Below are 25,006 nucleotides of genomic sequence, written 5' to 3' on the forward strand. Positions count from 1 at the left end.
AAGTGTGATTTAGGGAAGCACTTTTAACTTTCCCTATGTGTCAGATTACACATACAAAAAAAGTGAATTAGGGGTGCCCAGGTGGCTGAAACAGTCGAGTGTTGCACTTGGGCTCAGGTCATGATCTCACGGTTCTTGAGTTTGAGACCCACATCAGGCTTGCTGCTGTCAGTGCACAGATCCAAGAACCTGCTTCAGATATGCTGTCCCCCTCTCTCTGCCCCTCCCTTGCTCGTACTCTCTCAAAAATAAACATTAAAAAAAAAAAGGAAATTATAAATAATGTAATTGAACAAAGAATTTTTCTTTATAGACATTATTAATAGATGCCTAAATACAAGATGAATTTTAAAACGAAATCATGTGTATGTAATTGTATTCATAAAGATAAATACACTCATCAAAAGCTATACAACATTAACAGCAAGTCCAAGTACAAATGAAGATAATCCTCTGAATTCCATGTTTCATCGAGCATCAAAAACCACCACTGTATTAAACTGAGTTAAGGACAAAACACTTATTTAAAAATTATATGAAAGATTAACACTTCCAAGTCACTTTCTATTTGCTAGTTATGTGATCTAAAATGCAAAAAAGAGAGATTAAATAAACAAACTTAAAAAAAAAAAAGGGGGAGTGCCTAACTGGTTAAGCTGGAACAGCATGTGATGCTTAATCTCAGGTTGTGAGTTCGAGGCCCACGTTGGGTGTAGAGATTAAATAAATAACTTTAATAAAATAAAATGCACAAAAGAACAGAACTCACTATTTACTATAACAACTAGAAAAGAACTACAAAAAAAGATTTCAATTTTCATTAGTCCCCTTTCCATGATACAAAAGATCAATGCACCAAAAAACACTAAAGCAATGTTGGCAAGGTAACTTACTGGTTTTAAAAATATTGTATTTGTAGTTACCACGTAACAATGTACTCTCAGTCTTATGGCCAATTTGTAAGCCTCACTTTTTCCATAAGGTAGCATTCATATACAGTATTTGTATTTCTCTTTGTATAATTTAGTTTGTCCATGAACTCAAACTCAAAAATGAGTATAAGTAAAATAAGTTAAATATAGAAGCCTGAAAAATAGACTTATGAGATCCAAAATCTACTAGTATATAGATATTTAGTATATGCATCTGAATTAATTATTATGAAAATAAAAACGATTATGAAAATCCTAATCATGCTTTTTTTTTTGGTAAGTAGACCAAAAATTATTACCATTTACCAGAAATTAGTCTTTGACTAGCAACCCAAGCATTATTCTTCACTTCCATCTACTTCATATTTAACAAGTTAAAAGGATACATCTTTTAGTCCTTTTCTTGTACATTATTCTGTATCCACATTCTCTGCATCTGATTGGATCCCTGGATTTTATTTCATTTTCTGTGTGACATTCTAAAAAAGAAAGCATGTTTATTCAATGTCTAGAGGAAAAATATTACAGACAAGCAAATTATCTTAACTGTATTTTTCACCCAAAGCACTAAAATGTACTCAATCTCAAGAGTATGGTGCTATGGCCATGTTAAAAAGGAAACTACAGGCCCCAAATGGCCTCACTTGGGTTGAGGCCCCAAATCAGTAAACCAAGACCTAACACCTAACCTAACTGCAGTTTCAGCCCTGCAGAAACGCAACCTTTGACCAGTCAATATGGGAATTTCCTTGTCAGGGCTAGGAAATTTACTGATTTTTCCATTCCTCTTAGAAGGGTGACCTTACCTTAAACACAGGATTCTTCGCTAATAATTTTCATTTCTCCACTCCTCTCTACCTTTAAAAACCTTTCCTTTTCTGTAACCCTTTGGAGTTCTCATCTACTTGCTAGACAGGATGCTGCCAGATTCATGAATGGATTAATAAAGCCTATTACATCTTTAAAATGTACTCAGTTGTTGAGGGTTGATGGGGGGTGGGAGGGAGGGGAGGGTGGGGGATGGGTATTGAGGAGGGCACCTTTTGGGATGAGCACTGGGTGTTGTATGGAAACCAATTTGACAATAAATTTCATATATTGAAAAAATAAATAAAAAGAAAAAGAAAAAAGAAAAAAAAGAAAAAAAAATAAAATGTACTCAGTTGAACTTTTGTTATTTAACAACCAACATATTAAGGAGGAAAGAAAAAAGAGTAGTGGGCGCTGCACTTTTTCTTGGTGAGTAAATGAACTCTTAATGAGAGGTTTTCTTAGGGTTGCTGGTGTTCTGCTTTGTAACTTTAAAGACTCGTTTAAGACTAAGTGTAATGTGATTATTTCAAAACTGAAGTAAAACACTCCCACTTTATGTATGTAAGTGCCCTTACCTCCGCAGATATATATCATTGGCTGCTGCTTTGGGGGTTGAACGTCCTTCTGAGTATCCATTGATAGTCTGAAATCAAATCACAGACTCAAATATTGAGTATCTCAAAGGGGCTCCTTGCAAATCCAACCATACCTCATTTTTTCTCAGGGAAATCTAAAAAAGTCCCAATTCCTAACCTGTACTTTTTCAAACTGTATAGGTAGAGCTAAAGGACGAAACAAAAACACAATGTATTGCGCGCTTACCCCCAAACCGGACACGATAACATTTTACACATGTTATTTCATTATAATCTTTACAACAATCCTAGGAGGTTATTGCCCTTACTTTTCAGATGAAGAAACCCAGCCTTGTAAATTAATTTGCGCAGGATTATTCAGCTACTAAGAGGTAGGGGCACTGGGATCTGACTGCAAAGCTCGTGTTCCACTTAACACAAGTCTTGTTTTTCCAAACTTTAGCAGAAAGCAAAAAACTATATGCCTCAATAGGAAAACATGCGAACAGAAGTTAAGAGTAACTCCCAAAAGCCAAACTAAACTGAACGAAACCAAAGTACTAACACCATTCACTCCTCAAACTCCAGCTTCTCCCGATTTCCATACTGGGCCTTTTTAACCTTGAGGGTCTTTCCAGTTTCAACCCAAATACCCACCTCTAAATCCCAACCAGCCAATTCCCTACGCACGTAACGCGGCGAAACTTCGCACTCCGAGCTTTAACCAGATTACGGCTCGTCGCTGTGTCTCAACCAACTTCCGGCGCTGGCATATGATGCATGGAGTCTCCGCCCCTTCCGCCCCAGGCGTGGCCGAGAACCCGGATTGCACACAGGCGGCAAAGTTTGAACTTTTGTGTTAGTTTCTGCGGCTTTCTTGTTTCGCCCCAGTTTATTTCGTTTTTAAGGAAAGCAAAGCATTCCAATAGTTCCTGAAATCGGAGGAAGTCTGTTTCTCTAAGGAAGTCAGTAGAAAGTAACACTTTTCCAGGAGGGCTGAGGGTTAAAAGAAAGTGCCAAGTGCCCCTGGAATCCTAGGTTAGCCGTTACTAAGAGGTACACAACGGCAACAACTCCCATCACTGATTTTCACGTAGAAAAGCGCTTTTCAAATTACGTTTTTTCCAGTGGATTGATACCTGTGCTGGACCAGTGAAGCAGCTGCCCCCTATCTTTGGCATAATTTCATTTTTGCTTTTCGAAACTTTCATAGGCTCTTGTCATGACCCACTCCTTTTACTCATTTTAAAGCAAAGGTGGGTATGAGGGCAGCTACACCAACTAATTCTACCTAAAACTAAGGGATATTGGTAGCAGTAACTATTTACTGACCTTCCTTCCATCTCATGTATTCCTCCCTAGATGAAACAAACGATCTGCTCAGTGGAGGTGTGTTTTTTGAGAGATCAAAATATGGGATTAATATCAGTTTGGTTCACATTTACATTCGTTTGCTTCTTTCATAGCAGACGTTTTATATCAGAAGGAGGAAGAAAATGAAGTAACTAAAATCTAGGGGATAATCAGTTGTTAATAACGATTATAGTTCAGCAGAGAAACAGGTTAATATCTTTGATTTTTTTTGTCTTTGATTTGTTATTAAGCAGAATATACTGCTTTCCAGTCTTCCATCCAGCAACTTGAGAACTTTGAGCTTCACCTTTTGCTTTGAGGAGTTCCAACTGGTTACACCTCTACAGACCAGCTTAGGGGATACAACTACTTCATATTCCCAGTCTTCCTGGCTGCCAGTTTTTTAATTTCCAGGAAAACAATGGATTTTCCTGCTTCTTCCTTCACAGACAGGCTGACATACAGCATAAATATTTTGATCATTAGCTCTCTTACAAAATATCTCTCCTCTCAACCAAAGAGAAGAAGGTAATTCAATACAACAGTCAAAATAGGCTTTACTACAAGAATTATTAAATAAAACTATTGTTATCATAAGAGAAAGATAATGGAGTGATCCAGAAAGTTTAACAAATCATTGCAAACTTTCCTGGATTCTGACTCTCCTGTTGAGGTATCAAGATGATTCTGGCACATAACACAGTCTATGGAGATCAAAATGGATCAACACATGTAGAACACAAATGGGTCTTGGGACCCTATGGAAGGCTAGATTAATTACAAGTGGTGTCAAGGAAATCCAGAATTTCAACAAGAGCCCATGTAGATGCTAGTTCTCACTCCAAAACCCTTTTTCCAATTGGCAGGAACTGATAGTTTTAGGATCAGTAGGGAGCGTGGTCAGTGGAAGCTATATCATTGGTAACAGCTAACTTTTCTTGAGCACTTAATATGCGCCAGATACCGCTGTACTGCCTTCTCCCAATGAGGGTGGATGTCTTGTTATCTTGGATACTAGTGCTTTTAACTCCTTGTAATATGGTTGTGAAGATGCAAGTTGCTATATTCCTCCTGAATCTCTGTTTTTCATTTTCTTTGATCTTATTCTTTTAAATATACCTGCATAGCTTGAATGTCTTGGTGATTGGAAAAGTCTTTCGTTATGTTTTGCTGGATGGTCCCCAAAAGAAGAATTAGATCTTGTGGGAAATAGATGGGTTTAGACTACTGAGGTAAGAAATGGGATGACATCCAATCCAGAAAGGGAAACAAAAAGGCCAAGGACTGTGGTGGGTAAAGAATAGGAAAATGTGAGTGACTTATATTTGGGGTATGTGAGTAAAGTCAGGACAAGCTACATGTAACTCGGTTCCTTTTTGCACTTTTGGTGGGGGGGGGGGAGGTAAAGATTATTCTTTGAATGATAGAAGGGAGTTATATACTTTTCTGCTCTTCAGTCGTAATATCTGAAAAAAATAAATTAACTAGAGAAAGAAAAGGGCAGCGTTTAAATGGTGTTTGGGACTGTGTGAATTTTTTAAAACCATAGGCAAGATTCCCTGCCCTGTTTACATTAAAGTAGGAGTGGGGAGCAGACATTAAACAAGATAAGTAAATAATATGGTATTTTAGAAGGTGATAAACTACATGGAGAAAATTCAGCCGAGGATTGCAAATGTTGTGTGGAGAAAGGCAAAATGGCTGTCATAGAGATTTGTTTGAAGAGCTAGAGAGAGCACTATTCACTCTACCTGGGTGTATGGGGGTAGCTTCAGAGAGGTGCTATCTTGAAGCATATGTAATTCATCAATTCCTTATCTTAAGTCCTACAGGTACCTCAAACAACAACCTCATACTAAAATTTTTTTTAATGTTTGTTTATTTTTGAGAGAGAGAGACAGAGTGCAAACAGGGGAGGGGCAGAGAGAGGGGGAGACACAGAATTCGAAGCAGGCTCCAGGCTCTGAGCTATCGGCACAGAGCCCGACACAAGGCTCAAACCCATGAACTGTGAAATCATGACCTGAGCTGAAGTCGGATACTTAACCAACTAAGCCACAGAGGTCCCCTAACCACATACTAAATTCAGTTTATTTTCTTCCAAACCTGTTATCTGTGCTCCCCCCACCCCATGCAGTTGATTCTGCTAACTGAATATGCTGAATCCAGGTTCTTCAGCCCCACTGGCTTCCAGAGTAATGTAGTAGCTTCCTAAGTGGTCTCTTTGCAACCACCCTCACTTCTTTTCCTTCTGTTCTCCACTCTGCCATGGGAGTGATCTTTCTAAAATGCTCTGCATGGCCTAGAGGATAAACTTCTCTTAAATGCATCCAAAATTCTCCATGACTTGGCTTCTGCCCCTTCTCAAGAATTTTCTTCAGTCTTTCCTCAAATAAGTCTTAGTTTCTAGCTATAACAAACTATAGTTTTCCCAACTGTTTCAATTTTCCTGCTCTTGTACATTTTGTTTTGAGATTGCAATCACCTGTTGTCTGACTTTTAAATTGCCACTTGTGCTTCAAAATCCATCCCAAAGTCATGGTCTTAATAAAGTTAGTTCCACCCCCTCTTCTTCCTTAGGGTTAGTTGGTCCTCTTTCCTTAGTACTACTACTGTTCCTCCCTTACAGCACTTGTGAACCCCTTAAGGCCAGTGACTGTGGTGTACTCATCTTTGCTTTCCCAGTACCTAGCCCGGTGATTGGCACATAGAGCAGAGCTTAATAGGTGTTAGTGAGTTTGACTTTGGATATGTTCCATTTTGGATGGCTAAAGGGCATCCAGATACAGAAATGTCCAGTTGGAGGAGAGTGGTGGTAGCTGCTATTACGGGCTTAAAAGTAATGGGTGAAACTCTGCATGAGAATTATGTAAGCACATAATAGTAAAGCCCTCCCCCCCTCCCAAATAAAATGCTGAGGTAGGATGCCTCATGTAGGGAAAAGGCAGAGGGGAAAACAGCCAGATAAAGGAGACTAGTATGAAGCTGCCAAGAGCAGAAGGATGGAGCCTGGCATAGAATAGGTGCCCAATGAGTAATATAAAACATCCCGTCCAGCATAATCAAGCATAATCCCATGTAGAGATACTGTAAAGTCATACCGTTCCAACCTCATCCTGTGTATATCTATATCCTGTGTGTATCTATACTTCTAAAAGGCGTCATTTGGTTTGTAACCTGCTTTTTATACCTGATTATCTCGGAAACATTGTCAAGCAAACATTCACCTACATTATGTTTATTGGCATCTCACTGCAGGACCTAGTAGCTTGGATACACAATGCTTCCCAAAGTGAGAATGGGGAGAGACAGAGCCCATGAAGTTAGAAAGCCCGGCTGCGCTTGTGGTGGGGGTGGAAAGATGGGAAAAGGACGAGACTCCTCTGGGAGAAGCCGGACCAGAGCCTGCGGATCGCTGGGCGGCCGGCGGGGGCGTCGCGGAGCTGGAGGAAGGAGCGGCGCGGGGCGAGGCGGGGCGGCGCGGCGGCGCGTAGCGGTTACTCAGGGCGGGCAGTTCAAACTGAAGGAGGGAATCTCGGCGGCCCCACGCGAACGTGGCGTGGGGGTTGCCATAGCCGGGCATCCCTGGGGGCGAGGCGGCGGCTCCTGCCTGACTCACCCAGCGGCGGCTGCCTGTCTCCCCTCCCGCCTGGCCCCGCGGCCCGGTCGGTGCGGGCGCGCCTCGGTCTCCAGGTGGGCGGGAGTGGGGGGCCCAGGTGTGTGCCCGCTAGCGGGCGTCTGGTCGTCCGCCGGCCCGGGGCCCACTTTGCTTTCTAGGTGCTGGGACTAGAGAGGGGCCCCTAAGCCGGCCTCTTGCCCGCTCGCTCCGCTCCTGGTGACGCCCACCCGCCCTCGGCCTCTCGGTGGCGTTCTGGGCCCTGAGCCGTGGCGGCGGAACCGAGGCGACCCCGGGCCGCCGCCAGCCTGGCCTTGGGAAGGTCGGGGAGGGACGAGCGGGGCCAAAGGACGCCCTGGTGAGACCGTTAACCACCCACCCGCCGACAGCACCTTGGGGAAGTCAATGACAGCGCTGCGGCTTACACTGCATTTTCAAAAACCCGATTTTGGGAAGATTCCTCAGTTCCGAGACTAGCTGGAGAAAACAAGGATATTGAAATTACTATTATTTGGAAAGCTGGAGGAAATTCGAAGTGATTTAGGCCTTTTCATATGTTAGAAATAATCCCTGCAGCATGTGCTTTATGTACCTTTCCGATTTTAGCAGTCACGTGCTGCTGCACGTTTCTCTTTAAGTGGTATTACTTTGGCATGAATTTTAAAGGCAGACTGAAAGATTTTCTTGTTTGGAAGCCCTCATAACTGACATCTAAGAGCTCAAGATTTACTGATGGTAAGATTTTCCAATTTAACAAATGAAGAAAATTTGTTTTTTATATAGTTAAGTAGTAAGTATTTCATTCTCTAACAAGTGTTCTTAAAAATTGAATTATAATTGACATACAATATTACTGTCAGGTGTACAACACAATGATTCTATATTTTTATATATTACAAAGTGATCACCTTGATAGGTCTATTATCTGTCATTATAAAAAGTTGCTACAGCATTATTCACTATATTCCCTATGGCATATATTACAGTCCCATGACTTATTTTACAACTAGAAGTTTGTACCTCTTTTTTAAAATTTTTTTTAAATTTTTTAAAATTTACATCCAAATTGGTTAGCATATAGTGCAACAATGATTTCAGGAGTAGATTCCTTAGTGCCTCTTACCCATTTAGCCCATCCCCCCTCCCACAACCCCTCCAGCAACCCTCAGTTTGTTCTCCATATTTATGAGTCTCTTCTGTTTTGTCCCCTCCCTGTTTTTATATTATTTTTGTTTCCCTTCCCTTATGTTCATCTGTTGTGTCTCTTAAAGTCCTCATATGAGTGAAATCATATGATTTTTGTCTTTCTCTGACTAATTTCGCTTAACATAATACCCTCCAGTTCCATCCACGTAGTTGCAAATGGCAAGATTTCATTCTTTTTGATTGCCGAGTAGTACTCCATTGTATATATACCACATCTTTATCCATTCACCCATCAGTGGGCATTTGGGCTCTTTCCATACTTTGGCTATTGTTGATAGTGCTGCTATAAACATGGGGGTGCATGTGTCCCTTCGAAACAGCACACCTGTATCCCATGGATAAATGCCTAGTAGTGCAACTGCTGGCTCGTAGGGTAGTTCTAGTTTTAGTTTTTTGAGGAACCTCCATACTGTTTGACAGAGTGGCTGCACCAGCTTACATTGCCACCAACAATGGAAAAGAGATCCTCTTTCTCTGCATCCTCGCCAACATCTGTTGTTGCCTGAGTTGTTAATGTTAGCCATTCCGACAGGTGGAAGGTGGTTTTGATTTGTATTTCCCTGATGATGAGTGATGTTGAGCATTTTTTCATGTGTCGGTTACCGATCTGGATGTCTTCTTTGGAGAAGTGTCTATTCAAGTCTTTTGCCCATTTCTTCACTGGATTATTTGTTTTTTGGGGTGTTGAGTTTGATAAGTTCTTTATAGATTTTGGATACTAACCCTTTATCTGACATATCATTTGCAAATATCTTCTCCCATTCTGTCAGTTGCCTTTTGGTTTTGCTGATTGTTTCCTTTGCTGTGCAGAAGCTTTTTATTTTGATGAGGTCCCATCAAAATAAATTTTGCTTTTGTTTCCCTTGCCTCCGGAAACATGTTGAGTAAGAAGTTGCTGTCACCAAGATCTAAGAGTTTTTTGCCTGCTTTCTCCTCGAGGATTTTGATGGCTTCCTGTCTTACATTTAGGTCTTTCATCCATTTTGAGTTTATTTTTGTGTATGGTGTAAGAAAGTGGTCCAGGTTCATTCTTTTGCATGTCACTGTAGAAGTTTGTACCTCTTAATCCCCTTCACATATTTAGACCACCCCCTACCCTCATCGCCTCTGGCAACCACAAGTTTGTTCTCTATGAGTCTGTTTCTGTTTTGTTTGTTAATTTGTTTTGTTTCTTAGATTCCACATATAAGTGAAATCATATGGTATTTGTTTTTGTCTGACTTATTCTTCTTAGCATAATACCCTATGAGTCCTTCCATGTTGTCACAAATGGCAAGAGTTTTTTTTTATGGCAGAGTAATATTTTATTGCATATATGTACCTTATTTTTATTAGTTCATCTATTGATGGACGCTTAGGTTGCTTTCATATCTTGGCTATTGTAAATAATGCTGCAATGAGCATGGGGTGCATACATCTTTTCAAATTAGTGTTTTCATTTTCTTTGGATAAATATCCAGAAGTGGAATTACTAGATTGTTTGATAGTTCTATCTTTAATTTTTAAGGAACCTCCATACTGTTTTCCATAGTAGCTGAACCAATTTGCATTCCCACCAACAGTTCATGAAGGTTCCCTTTTCTCCCCATCCTTGCCAATTTTTTCTTTCTTGAGAGCACTGTAGAGATACATGTTCTCAACATTCAGGAATCTGGTTTTTAAAAATGAGTATCAAGGAGGGGTGCCTCCGTGGCTCAGTTGGTTAAGATTCTGACTCTTGAGTTTGGCTCAGGTCATAATCTCACGGATCGTCATGAGATCGAGCCCTGCATTGGGCTCTGTGCTGACAGCACAGAACCTGCTTGGGATTCTCTCCCTCCCTTTCTCTGCCCGTTCCCTGCTGGCTCACTTTCTTTCTCTCTCTCTGTCTCTCTGTCTCTCTCTCTCTCTCTCTCTCACTTTCTCTCAAAATAAATAAATAAGCTTTAACAATTTTTTAAACATGAGTATTAAGGAGGCTCATTTGATTAATCAGTGAACTGTTGAGTCGGTAAAATTAAATATGTCAATGGGAATTTCATAATTCTACATGTGTCTGTTTAAAAGATTTAAAAATTAAGTTTTGGGGCGCCTGGGTGGCTCAGTCGGTTAAGCGTCCAACTTTGGCTCGGGTCGTGATCTCACGGTCTGTGAGTTCGAGCCCCGTGTCGGGCTCTGTGCTAACAGCTCAGAGCCTGGAGCCTGCTTCAGATTCTGTGTCTCCCTCTCTCTCTGCCCCTCCCCTGTTCATGCTCTGTCTCTCTCTATCTCAAAAATAAAAAATAAACGTTAAAAAAAAATTTAAAAAAAAGAGTTTAAAAATTAAGTTTTGAACAGCCAAGTTTTGCTTAAGACCAACATCTTGGGAAAATGGAAAGATGAGCATGATGACAGCAGAGAAAAGCACATTGGAGGCAACTTCGAATGTATAGATGAACAGAAGAAATTAGATTTTTTTATATATGTATATATATATGTGTTTGTATCAAGTGGCCTATGGTTGGTGGGGGGAGAGGATGATATCTGCATCCCCATTTTGTTTCTAACAATTTGCCTCGGTTTCCCAGATTCTAGCACTGTGAGACACCTAGTGGTGACGTCGAATTGTTACATTTGCTCTTTTTAGAAGGATTTCGCAACCTAATTTTAACTTAATAGAATGATTCTCAGGGGAAAATATTCATGGGTAGAGGTGTAATTTGGAAGCTCATTATATGTCATTAACTTAATATTTTGTTTGAAAATATAATACAAATTATAGAAAGCAAAGTTTGATGATCTTGGCTGGTAAGCACGAACAGAAGATAGCAGCCATTCTCATGATCTGAGGGGATCTAGATGGGAAGAGAACATGTATCAAATTTACCAAAATTGAATGTAAGTTTAAAAGGTTGAAAAACACATAGATACTTTGCCCAGTAATAATCTTCCAGTGATCATTTTACCATAAAGAAACTGTTTTGTTTTGTGGTTGGAGTAGTGATTTGTTGTTTTTAAAAACTCATTCACTTGTATACTTAACTGGTGTAACCTAGGCATAAATATATTCCTTTCCCATTGTAGTCAACTAAAATTTTTCTTCCTAGGATCTTTTAATAGAGAAAAACCATGCATTTGGTCTGGAGAAAACTTTAAAAGAATGACAGTTTTCTTAGTGTCCTTTGAATAATCAGGAAAAATACCAGAAACTGTGACGATTTTCTTCCCTTAGTGCCCTCTGGGTTAAGATTTGAGTTTATAAAAAGGAGGAATGTGATAATACTGTTTAAAAAGGTTAAGGAGTAAAGTATTTCCTTGTGTTGTTTCTTACAAATATAATTACTGAGTAACTTATTAAGTAATTTACTTGAATTCTGTGCTCGCAATTTCAAGAATATTATAAGGGGTGCGTTTCCCATAAATAGTTGTCTGTTATCTGTGAAATCAGGCCTGCAAGTGGATGTTATGTCTCAAAATATTTACAAAATGACACATGAATAAGCATAACAGGCCAAGTTTGTAATGGCCCTATGTCTGTGTGGCACTGGTTCATTTTAGTTAGCTCAAGAAGAATGTATTAGTAATTTATCAATAAGCCAGGGAGTCTTTTCAAAGTAATAAGTCTGGAAATTCAGACGTTGAGAGCAGTCATGGGGACTGGATTTCTGTGACAGGCCTATGTTACAAGTATGAATAACATTATCCTGGAGTTGCTTAGCCAGATTGCAGTTAAATCTAGTGGCAGTACTCATTTGACACCTTTCCAGAGACGTGTTTAAAAATTAGCATATAGTTTGTTTAAGCAGCTTTACTTATAACCCAGAATTTTGAAGGGAAATATCCAACTGACTAGATGCAGGCCAAGAGAAATAGCTAAAATATTAAAACTATAATTATGCACATCAATGCTGTTAATATCATAAGGTTATCTAAAAATGATGCCGTCAGATTTTTTTTCTCAAGTGTAGTTCAAGAAAATATTTGTGCATGGTGCTTAGACTAAGCTTATCAAGTAATCTGTGAATATGTATAACCCAAAAGTTTTGGTTTTTAGGATGTTAAAAGTTGGCTTAAGTAAGATACACTTGAGTATATATTAGAGTAGATTTGTTTTTTAAAGTAACTTTTTTTTATTGCCATAGCATTTTCTATTATTATCTATAGTCCTAACAAATGTATTTTGGTGTAAGATGCCAAACTCCTCATTTCAAAGGAAGAATAAAATTTGTTTTCCTCTGTAGAAACAGAGCTTTTGAAGATGTCAGAGAGACATTTAGGTCAGACTTGCCCTGGAGCAGAAAATGAGGTGGACTCTCCTGTCAATTTCACGTATTCCAGCTTCAGAGGCTACTGTTCCACATCTTCATTTCAAGACAGTGGCTACAATGAGTTGTTACAGCCTTGCAACAATGAGAATACAGGTAAAGAATTTTTTGGAAAGAAAGGAAAAGGCCCACCATTAATCCATGAACATACTGAAACTTCAGATCTGGGCTTGACTCATCCTTTAGAATCTCCAACTCAAAAAAAGAGAGGTGTCTTTTCTAGGAAGGAAAAGGAGAAAAGCCCCAAACTTTGTGAAACTCCTAAACTCAGTGGGAAAAAATTTTTGCAGCGCAGAAGGTTGGACATATCTTTCTCTCTTCTAACAGGGGACTTTGAATCACAAAATAGTTCTCTAGAAAGTAGTATGAACCAAGTCCTCAACTTAGAAAAAAATATTCCAAGCCATGTTTCAGGTCTTCCACGGCAAAACAGTTTTAGTCCTTTAGTTACTAGTACTTTGAAGACAGAAGAAGCAACCTCTAGCAGTCAAAAATTGAGACTTAATTTTTCTCAACAGAAGACTTCCACAGTTGATGATTCCAAAGATGACTGTAGCCTGTTTGAAGTTGAATGTCTATCTCCAATTCAGGGCAATAGTTTTAGAGACTCTATCACATATGACCTTAGTGATAGCAGTCTGTTTGTTAATGATGAGAATACATATCCCAAACCTCTGGGCTCCTCTGTTAGTGCAACAACTTGTGGGACAGATGAGGACATACGTGTGACTCCAATAAGTAATCTTGTAGCAAACATTAAATTTAATGCAAGTCAAAGGCTCTCCCCTTCAACTAAAGTGAGGGGCAATATTTCAACACCTGAAGACAGTGGTTTTAACTCACTTTGCTTGGAAAAATCAGAAGATTCCCTCTCTGACCAGGAGGGTTCTTTTCAAGAACTTCAGAAACATAAGGGAACTGTCAGAGTGGAGAGTACCATAAAAAAGTCAAGGCATCTTAGAAGGCTGAGAAGATTGTCCACCCTGGAGGAGCATGGCTCACAATCTGAGACAGAAGGGGAAAAGCAGACTGACCACTCTGACTCTAAAACAACACCAGCAGCTGCCTCAGACCACTCAGAGAGTCAGCTGAGCAGTGACACTAAGATGTTAAGCTTTAAGAATTTATCAAAGACCCCAGCCTTGCAGTTAGTGCACGAGCTCTTCATGAGAAACAAAAGAAAAAGATTCCAGCAGAATGGTGCACATGAATTCTTAGAAGAAAGGGATGGGGGGCAAATAGCCGTGCTACAGTGTGTACTTACAGGACTGATTGGCAAGAAAATGGGTATAGAGAAACTGGACGTCTTAACAGAATTAAAATATAGAAATTTAAAGCATATTCTTGCTATGGTTTTAGATTCCTTGACTGCAGAAAGCCTATTCAGGTAAGAAATATTTTTTTTTTCTGAAATAAAACTTCCTTCTTATCACTTTTTTTTTTTTAATTGGAAAGCTTTTCTATGAGTTGAACAGTTGTCCTGTTTTTTATTTGTTTTATTATCTCTCTCTTTGGTTGTCTCACACTTTATCAAAGGTGGTTTAGTGAACTTCCCTAAAGTTACTATATTACTAGAGCTTAGTAACATAGGTTCTTTCTGTTTAAAATCCTGTTTTAGGGGCGCCTGGGTGGCTCAGTCAGTTAAGCATCTGGCTTCGGCTCAGGTCATGATCTCACAGTCCGTGAGTTTGAGCCCCGCGTCAGGCTCTGTGCTGACAGCTCAGAGCCTGGAGCCTGCTTCAGATTCTGTGTCTCCCTCTCTCTGACCCTCCCCTTTTCATTCTCTGTCTCTCTCTGTCTCAAAAATAAATAAACATTAAAAAAAAATTTTTAAATCCTGTTTCAGATGCGTCAATATAGTCTTCTGGGTAAGGTTCATGGCACTGTCATTTGGGAAGAGAGTTTCTAAAAGTCGAACTTTAAATTTTCAAGACTGGCAAGCTTTATTCCATGAAAGTTATTTGATGATTTAATAGTCCACATCCTGTTGTCAGATTGCAAATTGGATTAATGTTAGGACACTTGGTCAGAAATATTGTAAAATGTCATGTTGACTAAGAAAGGGCAACATACAAAGGATACCATTTAGTTATTGAATCTAAGTTCTAGAATACAAAATGACGGTTAGCTTTCATTTTAGGGCTTAGTTTTTCTAGAGACAAAGGGAATACGGATTAGTTCATTTTCATTGCCAACGGTGCCATGGAAGGTAATTGCTTTTGAAAATGTCAAGGAATTAGAAACAAGAATTTGTGCTAACAGAAATTTCAGTATGTTAAATGCTGCTACATAATTAAAGAGAAACAGACATTTAGGATTATTAAGGGTGGGAACTAGGGTTACAAAGACTAAAGTGAGACTGTGTTCATACTGGTAATTTTGGGGAGTTGCAGGACTATCAGAAGATGAGACCCTTGGGAATGCCATGGCCAGAAGGAGGGAAGCCTTGTGGAACGGGACTTCTGCAAGTGGCAGTTGGGGGAGGACATGTGGGAGAGTTTGTAAATTTGTTTTTCCATAGGGATATGTCAAAAGTTTGGTTCATAGAATCCTTGCTGTTTTTATGGCCACTACCTCTATTTGAACCCTTCTTCACCTTTCCTCCACAAATTAATTGTAGGCTATTGTAGAAAATCATAGAATTTCATAGATGGAAGTCTAGTCATTAAACATCTAGTCTAGTCACATATTTTTCAGATGAGGAAACTGAGTTCCAGAGAAGTTAAGTGATCTGCCAGCAGTCATTCAAGGACATAGGAATATATCTAGGTCTATAACTGAGCCCTCTGATTTCTAATCCAATAGTGTCCCACAAACTCACATTACAGTTTAAGGCCTTTCTAAATAGACTTGATTAGGAATGTACTTGGTGTAACCCAAGTAGGATAATAAACAGATTAGTGCACCTGTATATATGTGCCTTTAAAAAAATGTTCAAATGGGATAGTTGTTTAATAAAATCAAAGGGATGGCTGAAATACAGGAATTTTATTTTTATATGCTGGAGTATTTGGATATAGATGAGTTAAAAATTGAGTAATACTTTTGGGTGCTCATTTGTGGGAGTAGTTGATATTCAATCATATTTTAATAATTACCTCTTCTCCCCGCGCCTTCAGATTTATAGTATTTGTACTGTAGAATGCATGTATAATGTTAGTAGTGTTTATTCTTGGTAATGTGAGAGATTATGGTCAGTTGAAATAACTGGCAAATATCCAATTATATAGTTCATTTCTTCCCCATTAATAGGTGTCTATCTGCCTTTCTCTCTCCTTAATCTGATATAAGACCCATGTATTGGCTTGGGGAGAGGCAAGGCAACTGAAGTGGCCATGACAGCTGGGAAGTACGCCAGCTTAACAACTCAAGTACTTATTACCTCTGTAACAACAAGGGACTTTTTTTTTTTTTTTTTTTTAGCTGTCTGGTCTTACTCCCTTTGAGTGATTTAAGTTAGAGTAGTAAAAAAAGAGCAGAGTAACACTTGAAAGATTATTTTTCTTTAATAGTTAGTATAGCCAAAGTTATTGACAAATAGGCAATCACTGGATGTAAGTCGGGGTTTTTTTTCTTTAGCTGCTTCATTCTCATAAACTTTGGTTTATAAAATAGAAACTTTGGAGTGCTAGCCATCATAATAATCGTTATTTGGCACCTACTACTTCTAATGAATTGTTGATAGTTCTTACATTTGTTTAATCAACAATGATAGATTTGCTAAGTTTAATCAACAATGGTAGATTTCCTCCTATAGATTTAATAGGAGAAACAGATAAAAAACCTCTTGGACTGTATAGATGATAATCATTTTCTGCATGTTGTGTTCTAATTTTTTTATTGTTGGGTCACATTTGAAGTTAAATCCTCTTAATCAGTCTCTCAGTGGGCTCATATTGGTCTTATACGAAACTATGTTTTTCTGTTAACCATTTATAAGATAATTTATTGATATAATGCTGGCATATATTTAATGTTTTAATAGGAATTCTTTCATATAGTGAAATAATATGAAACAACAATGTAGATCAAATCATATTTTTAATGTAAATATTTAGGTTTAAATTTATTGTCCAGAATCTTTTTAAGTTTTTCTTATTGCCATTGGCAAAAAAAAAAAAAAAAAAAAAAAGTTAATTTTGTGGAATATATACAATATAAAACTGACCTTTATGTTATAGTGTTTGGAAAGTAAGCAGAAATTGGCGTGAAATTATTGTTCAAGATAAAAATGCAAATCGGAGGAGGAAATTTTACATCTCACAACTGAAAACAGATTCTGAGGTAATGTATATAATACTTTTCTCAAATGGATTTGTAAAAATAATAATCTCATATTGCTGGACAGCCCAATTTGGTTTTCCTGCTATCTTTTAACTTTTTCCATTTACCAAACATTCACTCACGAATGTTTTACTTTTCCCCAACTCCATTTCCTTCCAGTCCATAAGTGGAGTAGATAACCTAACATCAAGAGCGTCTTGTGGGATTATGTTGTTTGGGTGTGTGTGCAGTGTTTGAATACTGGTGCTATGCTGGGTCTTATTCATAATTGGATATCCTTATAGCATTTTCTATTTAGCCTTTTGAGTGGCTATTATTGTGCCAATTGCTCAGATTACAATTGTGAACCTTTTTGAAATGATCTCTGCTCTCTTGGAGCTCATGCCCTGTGGGTGTTACAAGTAAACAGGTGATTACAATACGGGTGTGTTAGAGGAAGGCCAGAATTAGTTCTATTGGAACATTAAAAAAACATTTTTTTTTAACGCTTATTTATTTTTGAGAGACAAAGCACGAGCAGGGGAGGGGCAGAGAGAAGGAGACACAGAATTTGAAGCAGGCTCCAGGCTCTGAGCTGTCAGCACAGAGCCCGACGTGGGGCTCAAACCTATGAACCATGAAATCATGACCTGAGCAGAAGTCCTACGCCCAACTGACTGAGCCACCCAGGCGCCCCTCTGTTAGAACATTTAAACGGAGTATTTGATGCTTGAGAATCAACAGAAGGCTTTTCAGAAAAAGTGCAACTCAACTGAGACCTGAAGGACCAATGAGTGGTTATCCAGGTGAAGACAGGGAAGAGTGTTTCAGCTGAGAGTTTAGCATCCAGGAAGGCCTGGAGGTGAGTCAGCATAGCAGATTAGGACTGGTAAAGTATCATAAGCTTGTATTTTCTTGAAGATTTGAGGACCAGCTTTGAGGGTACAGGAAAAGTCCTGTAGAAGCTGACTAATTTTTCCTGTGGACACAACTTTATGTAATGCATCTAATGACTCTGGCACCCATATGTATTATATACACAACTTTTAACCTTTTCCTACCCATCATTACTGAAAGAAACTGTGAGTTCATGCTCTTATTCTTGTTCTAGTAAAAAGTATTTAATAAATTATTATTTCATTAGGTAACGTGAATAATGTAAATTTCTAATTTGACAAAACACAATACTTGAGATGAAGCATGGTACAAACAGATATAAACACCTAGACACAGATTGGTGGGTTTCTCATTGCAATGAAATACTAGGGACTGAGTTAACTGAAACATTGACTTTCTATTTGACTTTGAAGAAAAGTTTTACTTTCTTGCCTGTGATATTGCCTTATAACTTATTCACAGCCCCTGGCTACTTACTGCTGCCTTCTGATCCTGGGAGCTTATAATAGTGAAATTATTAATTGCCTTCTTCTTATCTTATTAGAGTGCTGCTCTATATGCTGAGGACCTACTTAAAAAAACAGTTTTTAAGCAAACACCTAATAATATTAACCTGTTAGCTCCATTTACATTGTACATCCTACAGGGAAAGAGACCTGCTTGTGTTTGGCAACACTTCAGGTAATTCTAGATAAAATATTCTGTCTTTATATCCTGGCCACCACTTTTCTTTTCTAACTTTGTTTCTCAAAAGACTATACTTTTTTTTCCTTACTTGAACTTTTTTCTTATTTTCGTTTGCTTTTTAATTTTTTTTTTCAGAGTAAAACAAGTACATGGTCTAAAAAGTCCAATTGGACTGTGAGGCTTAGGACAAAACACATTCTCCTGCCTATCCCTTCTCACTCTTGATTCTTGCGCCCAAGTCACTTACCTCCAACTCTTCAGCTGTTCCTCCTGAGATTTACCTCCACATTTCTAAATAGCACACCTTTACTGCTATTTCTTGACTTTTTAGAGAGAGTGTTTGTTCTCTAACTTCTCACCGCCACTACCACTACCTACCCACCCACCTGTCTCTCTGAATTCCTTTCTCTTGTCTCACCATTGTAACCACACCATCATGTGGGAGTCGGTCAGAATTAGGTGCTGACATGATGAAGAATGTGTTGAGATTATTATGAGTTATTGACAGCTGTAACATGCAGTACACTATGAATACACCTTTTTTCCTATATAACTTTTTTTTTTCCAGAGTTAATAATTGCCCAGTTTCTTTCTTTTGTTTTGCTTAGTGTTTCTCTATACAGATCCCTGATTCATCTCCTATTATCCACCAGAACTGGAAATCTCCTCTGTGTAAGTCCAAACAAATCAGGTATTCTTCCTGTTCCTTCTTGTCCCTAGAAACATTCTTCCCAGTGCACTTTGCACTCCTGTTCTGATATGGACTAGTTGCTTTCCACTTGAGCTATCCTAATGTGTATCGTTAACCCAAAAAGAAACATTGTAAAACAAAGTTGTTTAATGGTTTTCCTCATACTTGTGTAATATCTCTGAAAGCTCCTTATGTGTGAAAATTGGAAGGCACACACCAGCTGTGTGTATTAAGATCACAATTCTATCTCTTTGCTTTGCAGCCATAAGAATGAGCATAAGAATTGGGATACCACACCTTTTCCATCGCATTTCTTAGTTTGCTGTATTCTTCGCTGTTCTTTTATAATCATGGAAATGAACAACCACATGGTGACTTCACTCTCACATTTAAATATTTTCTGGCAACATGATGTGACTATGTTTGAAAAATTTTGGCATTCACGAACATGTGCCTTTGTTTACCGCTTTGCCTCCTTTTGTTCCGAGATGGCAGCACACATTTTAACTCGAGGAGGACAGGAGTTACACTGTTTTATTCACTTGGTACCTTTAGGAGTTCTAGAAATATTTATTAAATCAATGAATGTTTAATCTGTGGCTGAAATGTGTTTCAACAATGTATCTCTTCATTTTTTTAAATTTATGCACATTGTGTTTACCAACTGCATCAAAATTTGTCAGAATTTTGGTGTGCTCCAGTGTTGTGTGCTTGTGGCCTAGGCTGCAAATTATTTATACAAATGTACTATAAAGAGATGCATCGAGTCCTTGAAAAAGTTCAGTTGTATTCATTTTAATTTCAGAAAATGAATATTTATCCTTCACACTTATGTATATGTTGTTAAACTTAATCACGGAATTTTTCATGATCAGCTAACCTTATTTCCTATACTTATCCTACTATAATTTCTCATATTTTCACTCTTCTCACTGTTAGGAGCCAATTGTGAGAAAGGGAGACAATTAAGGGAGAAGAAACACAATTTTAGTTAGACACACGAGGAGCTTCACATTGTATTTTGATAATTGGTTAAGAATGCCAATTATCAACTTTCACAAAATAGAAGGCTTATTGAAAATATTTCTTGGCTGAATATTGAAGTAGTATGGAAATCCGGTTCAGATAAGAGGTACCTTTTTTCCTACTTGTTTAAAATGTAAGTGTAAAAATGACTCCAGTATTTACATGTAAAAACTAGCCAAGCCAATGGGATTTCATGGTCTAACCAGGCCCATTATTTTTCTGATGTGTGGCTAAGGTAAGAAACCTTCAGAGAATTCCATGATATCCCGTGGCAAACTTGAAAAAGATTCACCTCTTCTTAAACCTTGGCTTAAAACAAGGGTTGGCAAACGCCAGTCTGTGGGCCAAATCCTGTCCGTCACTTCTGCTTCTAAAGTCAGTTGCATTGGAACATAGCCTTGCTCTTTCATTTACATATCTCTACAGCTGCTTTTGCTAAAATGGCAGTTGAGTAGCTGTGACTATCTGGCCTGCAAAATGTAAAATATATACCATCTGGCCCTTTTCAGGAAAAGTTTGCCAACCCATGCCTTAAAGAGAAAAATAACCAATCTTGCAAACTTAAAGCTAAAATTTATTGTTTTAATTTTGTTCATTTATATTTCTTTGACATTTAAATGTTAGATGAGAGAGAAAAAATTTTCCAAAAGGGAAAGCTTAGGGAGAAAATTCTTGTGGAATTTAGTGTGAAACCACTTTCAACATTTAAATACATGTGCATCAGAAAACTGTTCTGGAACTTTTGATATTACCGTATTGACCCCTCTTATCTTTTGCCGCAGGGGGCTCTATTAAATGTTGAGGACGCTGCCACTAGGCTCCATCTTTTAAACCGATCAGCTTTAAGATCTGTACAAGCTCAGGCTAGGATGCCAGGTTTTCAGAAAGAACAAGTTTCAACACGTTCTCCTTGGGGAGAAGTTTTGACACCTGTAGCAAGCTCTTCTGTTACTCACTTAAGTAGTAAACAGGAAGAATATGTTAAGGTGAGTATTTATCATCAATTATTAGAAATAAATACTCAGAGTTTGACATAAAGTGTTTCTCTATATGAAACTGGAAGATTTAGTGTGTATGCTTTCACTGCAGGTTGCCAAAACACTTTTTATTGATGAAGCATTAAAACCTTGCCCGAGGTGCCAATCCCCTGCTAAGTACCAGCCATATAAGAAAAGGGGACTCTGTAGCCGCACAGCCTGTGGTTTTGACTTTTGTGTGTTATGTTTGTGTGCTTATCATGGGTCTGAAGAGTGTAGCAGAGGAGCAGCAAAGCCAAGAAATAGAAAAGATGCTCTTCCAGGAAGTGCCCAGAGTAAGCGGAATTTAAAACGCCTTTAAAGAGACTTTAAATATAAAAGAAGCATTCCCTCTAAACAACGTTTTGTCTGACTTAAAATTATGAATATTTTGAAAGTATGCAAATTTTCCCATTAATGACAGATGATGATTTATTTCCTATTTTGTATATATCATAATCCATGTCTGTTTTCTTTAAAGTATTTTACTGTGTCATATTTACCCATTTTAATAACAGTGTTTTTAAATAAAGAATTTTTAATGTTATCATATGTATGTATTTAACTGTTTCACGTAACCTTTAAAAATTGTGCATTTCATCACTATGTGTTGAAATGTTCTTCGATCACTTTTTAAAAATAGTTTTCCAAATAATATTACAAATTTTGAACTTGAGACAGATGGCCTTATAGATTTGGAAAATGAGTATCTGAAATGAAATATAAATAAAATGTTTTCAGAAGTTCTATTGAATTTACTCAATAATTTCAATCTTTCAATTTAGTGTCATATTTGAGCAGACTTCTGGTTAAAGAAAATTTACTTCATATTGATTTCTAAGAAGACATGAAAAGTAAATTATTAGACATGTGATTATTCACAATGAGAATCTTAGTAAAGTCATGCATTTCACATAAGTATTTTCTAAAATTCCAGAGCTATAAGGGTGCCTGGGTAGCTCAGTCGGCTAAGTGTCCAACTCTTGACTTTGGCTTAGGTCATGATCTCACAGTTCGGGTCGTGAGTTTAAGCCCCACATCGGGCCCTGAGGTTGGCAGCATGGATCCTGCCTGGGATTCTGTCTCCCTGTCTCTGTCCCTCCCCTGCTTGCTCTCTATCTCTCCAAGTAAATAAAAATAAACGTAAAAATTCCAGAACTATAATCACAGATTCCACTTGTTTTATCTAGGCTGGGTATCAGTATTGTGACAAATTCGGACTAGTTGGACAAGATTGGGTTTTTTTAATAATCAGATTTACTAAATTGTTTATAATGTACCTCTTTCCAAAAATGGTTTGAGGTGGGATGTTCCATTTGTAGAATAGCAACAAGAAAGAGGTAAGTTCTGTTGTTGAACAAATTACTAAGACGAGGGGGAAATTTGAGTATAGTGTCACAGTTTCTTTGTCTTTAGGTAACTGATGTGTGTATATGTCTGTGTACACACTCTACACAGAGATGTAAAATGTAGCTCTTCTTACGCATTATTTTAATAAGACGATTTTAAAGTGTGAATTAGAAAGAGAGATATTTGCAAAAATCTGTTCTAAATTTTAATTTGTTGTTTAACTCACTAAAAAAATTAACTTCTAAATATTAAGTTTTATCTATAACCCTTCTAATTCCACAAAGAATGTTTGGAGGCTAAATATAAATATAAGTAAATTGTCACTTGTCTTTAATAAGTTACACAGTCCATGAATTTTATATCACATTTTCTGACTGATGTGAATCGAGTTTAGTTTTCAGTGTCTATGTAATTTCCTGAGATATCTTCCACATCAGGATCAATATACTTATTAACATCATTTAATTAACCTCATTGAATTTTCTTTGTGTTTAGGAAACTTATTCCCAGTCTTGATTCTTTTAATAAAAGATGACTCTGATTTAATCTTTGACCTCTCTTTCTGTGGCTCAGATCGAATCATATCTTCTGTCATATGAACATTTTTGCTATTTTATGCTCTGGATTTCTTCCTAGCTTAAATGCCATTCCAGAAGTAACTCCCCCATCCCCCCCCTTTTTTTTTCAGAAATGACTTCTTAAGCCTTAAAAAACAGATCCAATCTTATGATATGTTTTTAAAAGCTGAAATGCAAGATTTTCTATTCTATATAATTTTAAAAGTTTATTTTCCCATATCTTACTGATTTTTATTATTTTATCACAGAATAATGAAAAAGGAAGGATAAGCATTTCTTTTGCCTCTTTATCCTTGAAATTGTAAGCAGTGCAGTGTAAGAATCTGGAATCCTAGTTCCTGTCCATTAGGAAGCACTTTGTAGTTGTCTTATGTGTTGCAATTACATTGCCCTCTCCATGGGATCACCTTTGTGGTCTTGTGGCTGCCCAGCCTATTGAAGTGTAATATTTTATCTTACTCTGCTTTTGAAAACATAGATTTTTACCACATTTAGTTTTAGAAATCAATAATCTACATGTATTTTTGTCTACTACAGGTACTGGTAGCAATGAAGTTTCAAATTTTTTATATCTCTGGTTTCAATTGGGATTTGAGTATCATGGTCAAGTAGTTATGAGGAAAATAATGTAAGGACTTAGTACCACATATTTTAATGATTTTATAATAACAATTCTTAAGAAAAAAAAGATCAGGGTAGGAAGTCAAAAGATAAGCTTTTTATTGGTAGGTTTTATATTTGTAATGAGGTTAAGGGGTAGGTTAAGTGGAAGAAAATCATGTAGTATTCCTGAATAACTTTATTAAACAAAGGCTCTAACTATCCAAAAAATAATCACCACCACGCTAATTATTGTAAATTATTATGTATTACAGTAACCCACTGAAGCAGTTACCCTACGGTGTCTGCCATAGCATCCTGTACTTCCTCTGTATAGGATGGTACTTAGAGTACTTTATTCAAACGATTTGTTTAATTTTCTTTCTGCATCAGATTATAAACTCTGTGAAGACCTGGACTATATCATGTTTGATTTAAATACTATTACAGCCCTAGGACCTTGCCTAGTGCCAGGCAAATAGAAGGTGCTCCATAAATATTTATTGAACGAGTAGATTTTTTTAGTGCCACTAGTAACTTTTATCAAGTAAATCATTACAACTCTATCCTGATCTGGTAATCTCTTAATATTTGATCTTAGTGATTAGTGCTTCATTATACAAAAAAGTGGGATCTAAATGATTTCTTAAGTAGCTTCAAACATGTAATCAGTGGATTTGTTTGGTTTACTCATTTTTTAAAGCTACTTTTCTTAAATGTAATAGGAGTGCTAGGTTAGGAGTCAAAAAGCCTGAGTGGATATCCTGAACTACTTACTAGCTGTGCCCTTCTGCAAGTTACTTATTGGTTCTGAACCCATTTCTTCTATCTATAAATGAGAGAAATGAAAATAAATGGTGTATGATGAAATCAGTGTTGAAACTCTTTAAAAGTGTTGTACTAATTTGTATAGCTACACATTTGGCTAAATATGAATAGAATAAGACAAGATACCATTTATGAGGATAGAATGTATGATCTTGATAGCATTAGCATTATGCTAAATGAAACTATAAAGTCAACCTCTAACTTGCTTGTAAAAGATGTCTGCTTGGAAAAAAAAATTCAATCCTAAATTGAGCATTTACTACGTATAGGGACTGTTCTAAATCCCTTACAT

At 37.5% G+C, this 25,006-nt stretch overlaps 2 protein-coding genes across 2 annotated transcripts; one reads left to right on the plus strand and one right to left on the minus strand.

Annotated features, from left to right (window-relative positions):
- Nucleotides 1-342: 342 nt before the first annotated feature.
- On the minus strand, nt 343-3,085 carry POLR2K (RNA polymerase II, I and III subunit K). Its single transcript, XM_049633043.1, has 4 exons — nt 2,978-3,085; nt 2,321-2,388; nt 1,319-1,411; nt 343-490 (listed from the first exon to the last, which is right to left on the minus strand). Exons 2-4 carry the CDS (start codon nt 2,379-2,381, stop codon nt 468-470), a joined length of 177 nt encoding a protein of 58 aa, XP_049489000.1. The 5' UTR covers nt 2,382-2,388; nt 2,978-3,085; the 3' UTR covers nt 343-467.
- On the plus strand, nt 2,820-23,201 carry FBXO43 (F-box protein 43). The gene is given in 10 exon segments (XM_049632678.1): nt 2,820-2,838; nt 2,948-3,178; nt 7,035-7,366; nt 7,464-7,753; nt 7,956-7,994; nt 7,996-8,024; nt 12,695-14,165; nt 16,960-17,062; nt 21,125-21,328; nt 21,432-23,201. Coding segments are annotated over 10 exon segments (2,967 nt in total). The 3' UTR covers nt 21,681-23,201.
- The last annotated feature ends 1,805 nt before the right edge of the window (nt 23,202-25,006 follow it).

Source organism: Panthera uncia, chromosome F2 (genome assembly GCF_023721935.1).
Source record: "Panthera uncia isolate 11264 chromosome F2, Puncia_PCG_1.0, whole genome shotgun sequence".
Lineage (NCBI taxonomy): Eukaryota > Metazoa > Chordata > Mammalia > Carnivora > Felidae > Panthera > Panthera uncia.

Excerpts from the sequence above, each read along its gene's own strand:
- POLR2K (XM_049633043.1), bottom strand. The coding sequence starts at position 2,381 with ATGGATACTCAGAAGGACGTTCAACCCCCAAAGCAGCAGCCAATGATA. Across the intron at positions 1,412-2,320 it reads AATGATATATATCTGCGGAG|AATGTCACACAGAAAATGAA; the intron begins GTAAGGGCACTT and ends TTTCTTTTTTAG. Across the intron at positions 491-1,318 it reads CAAGAAAAGGACTAAAAGAT|TGGTGGTTTTTGATGCTCGA; the intron begins GTATCCTTTTAA and ends AGTTTAATACAG.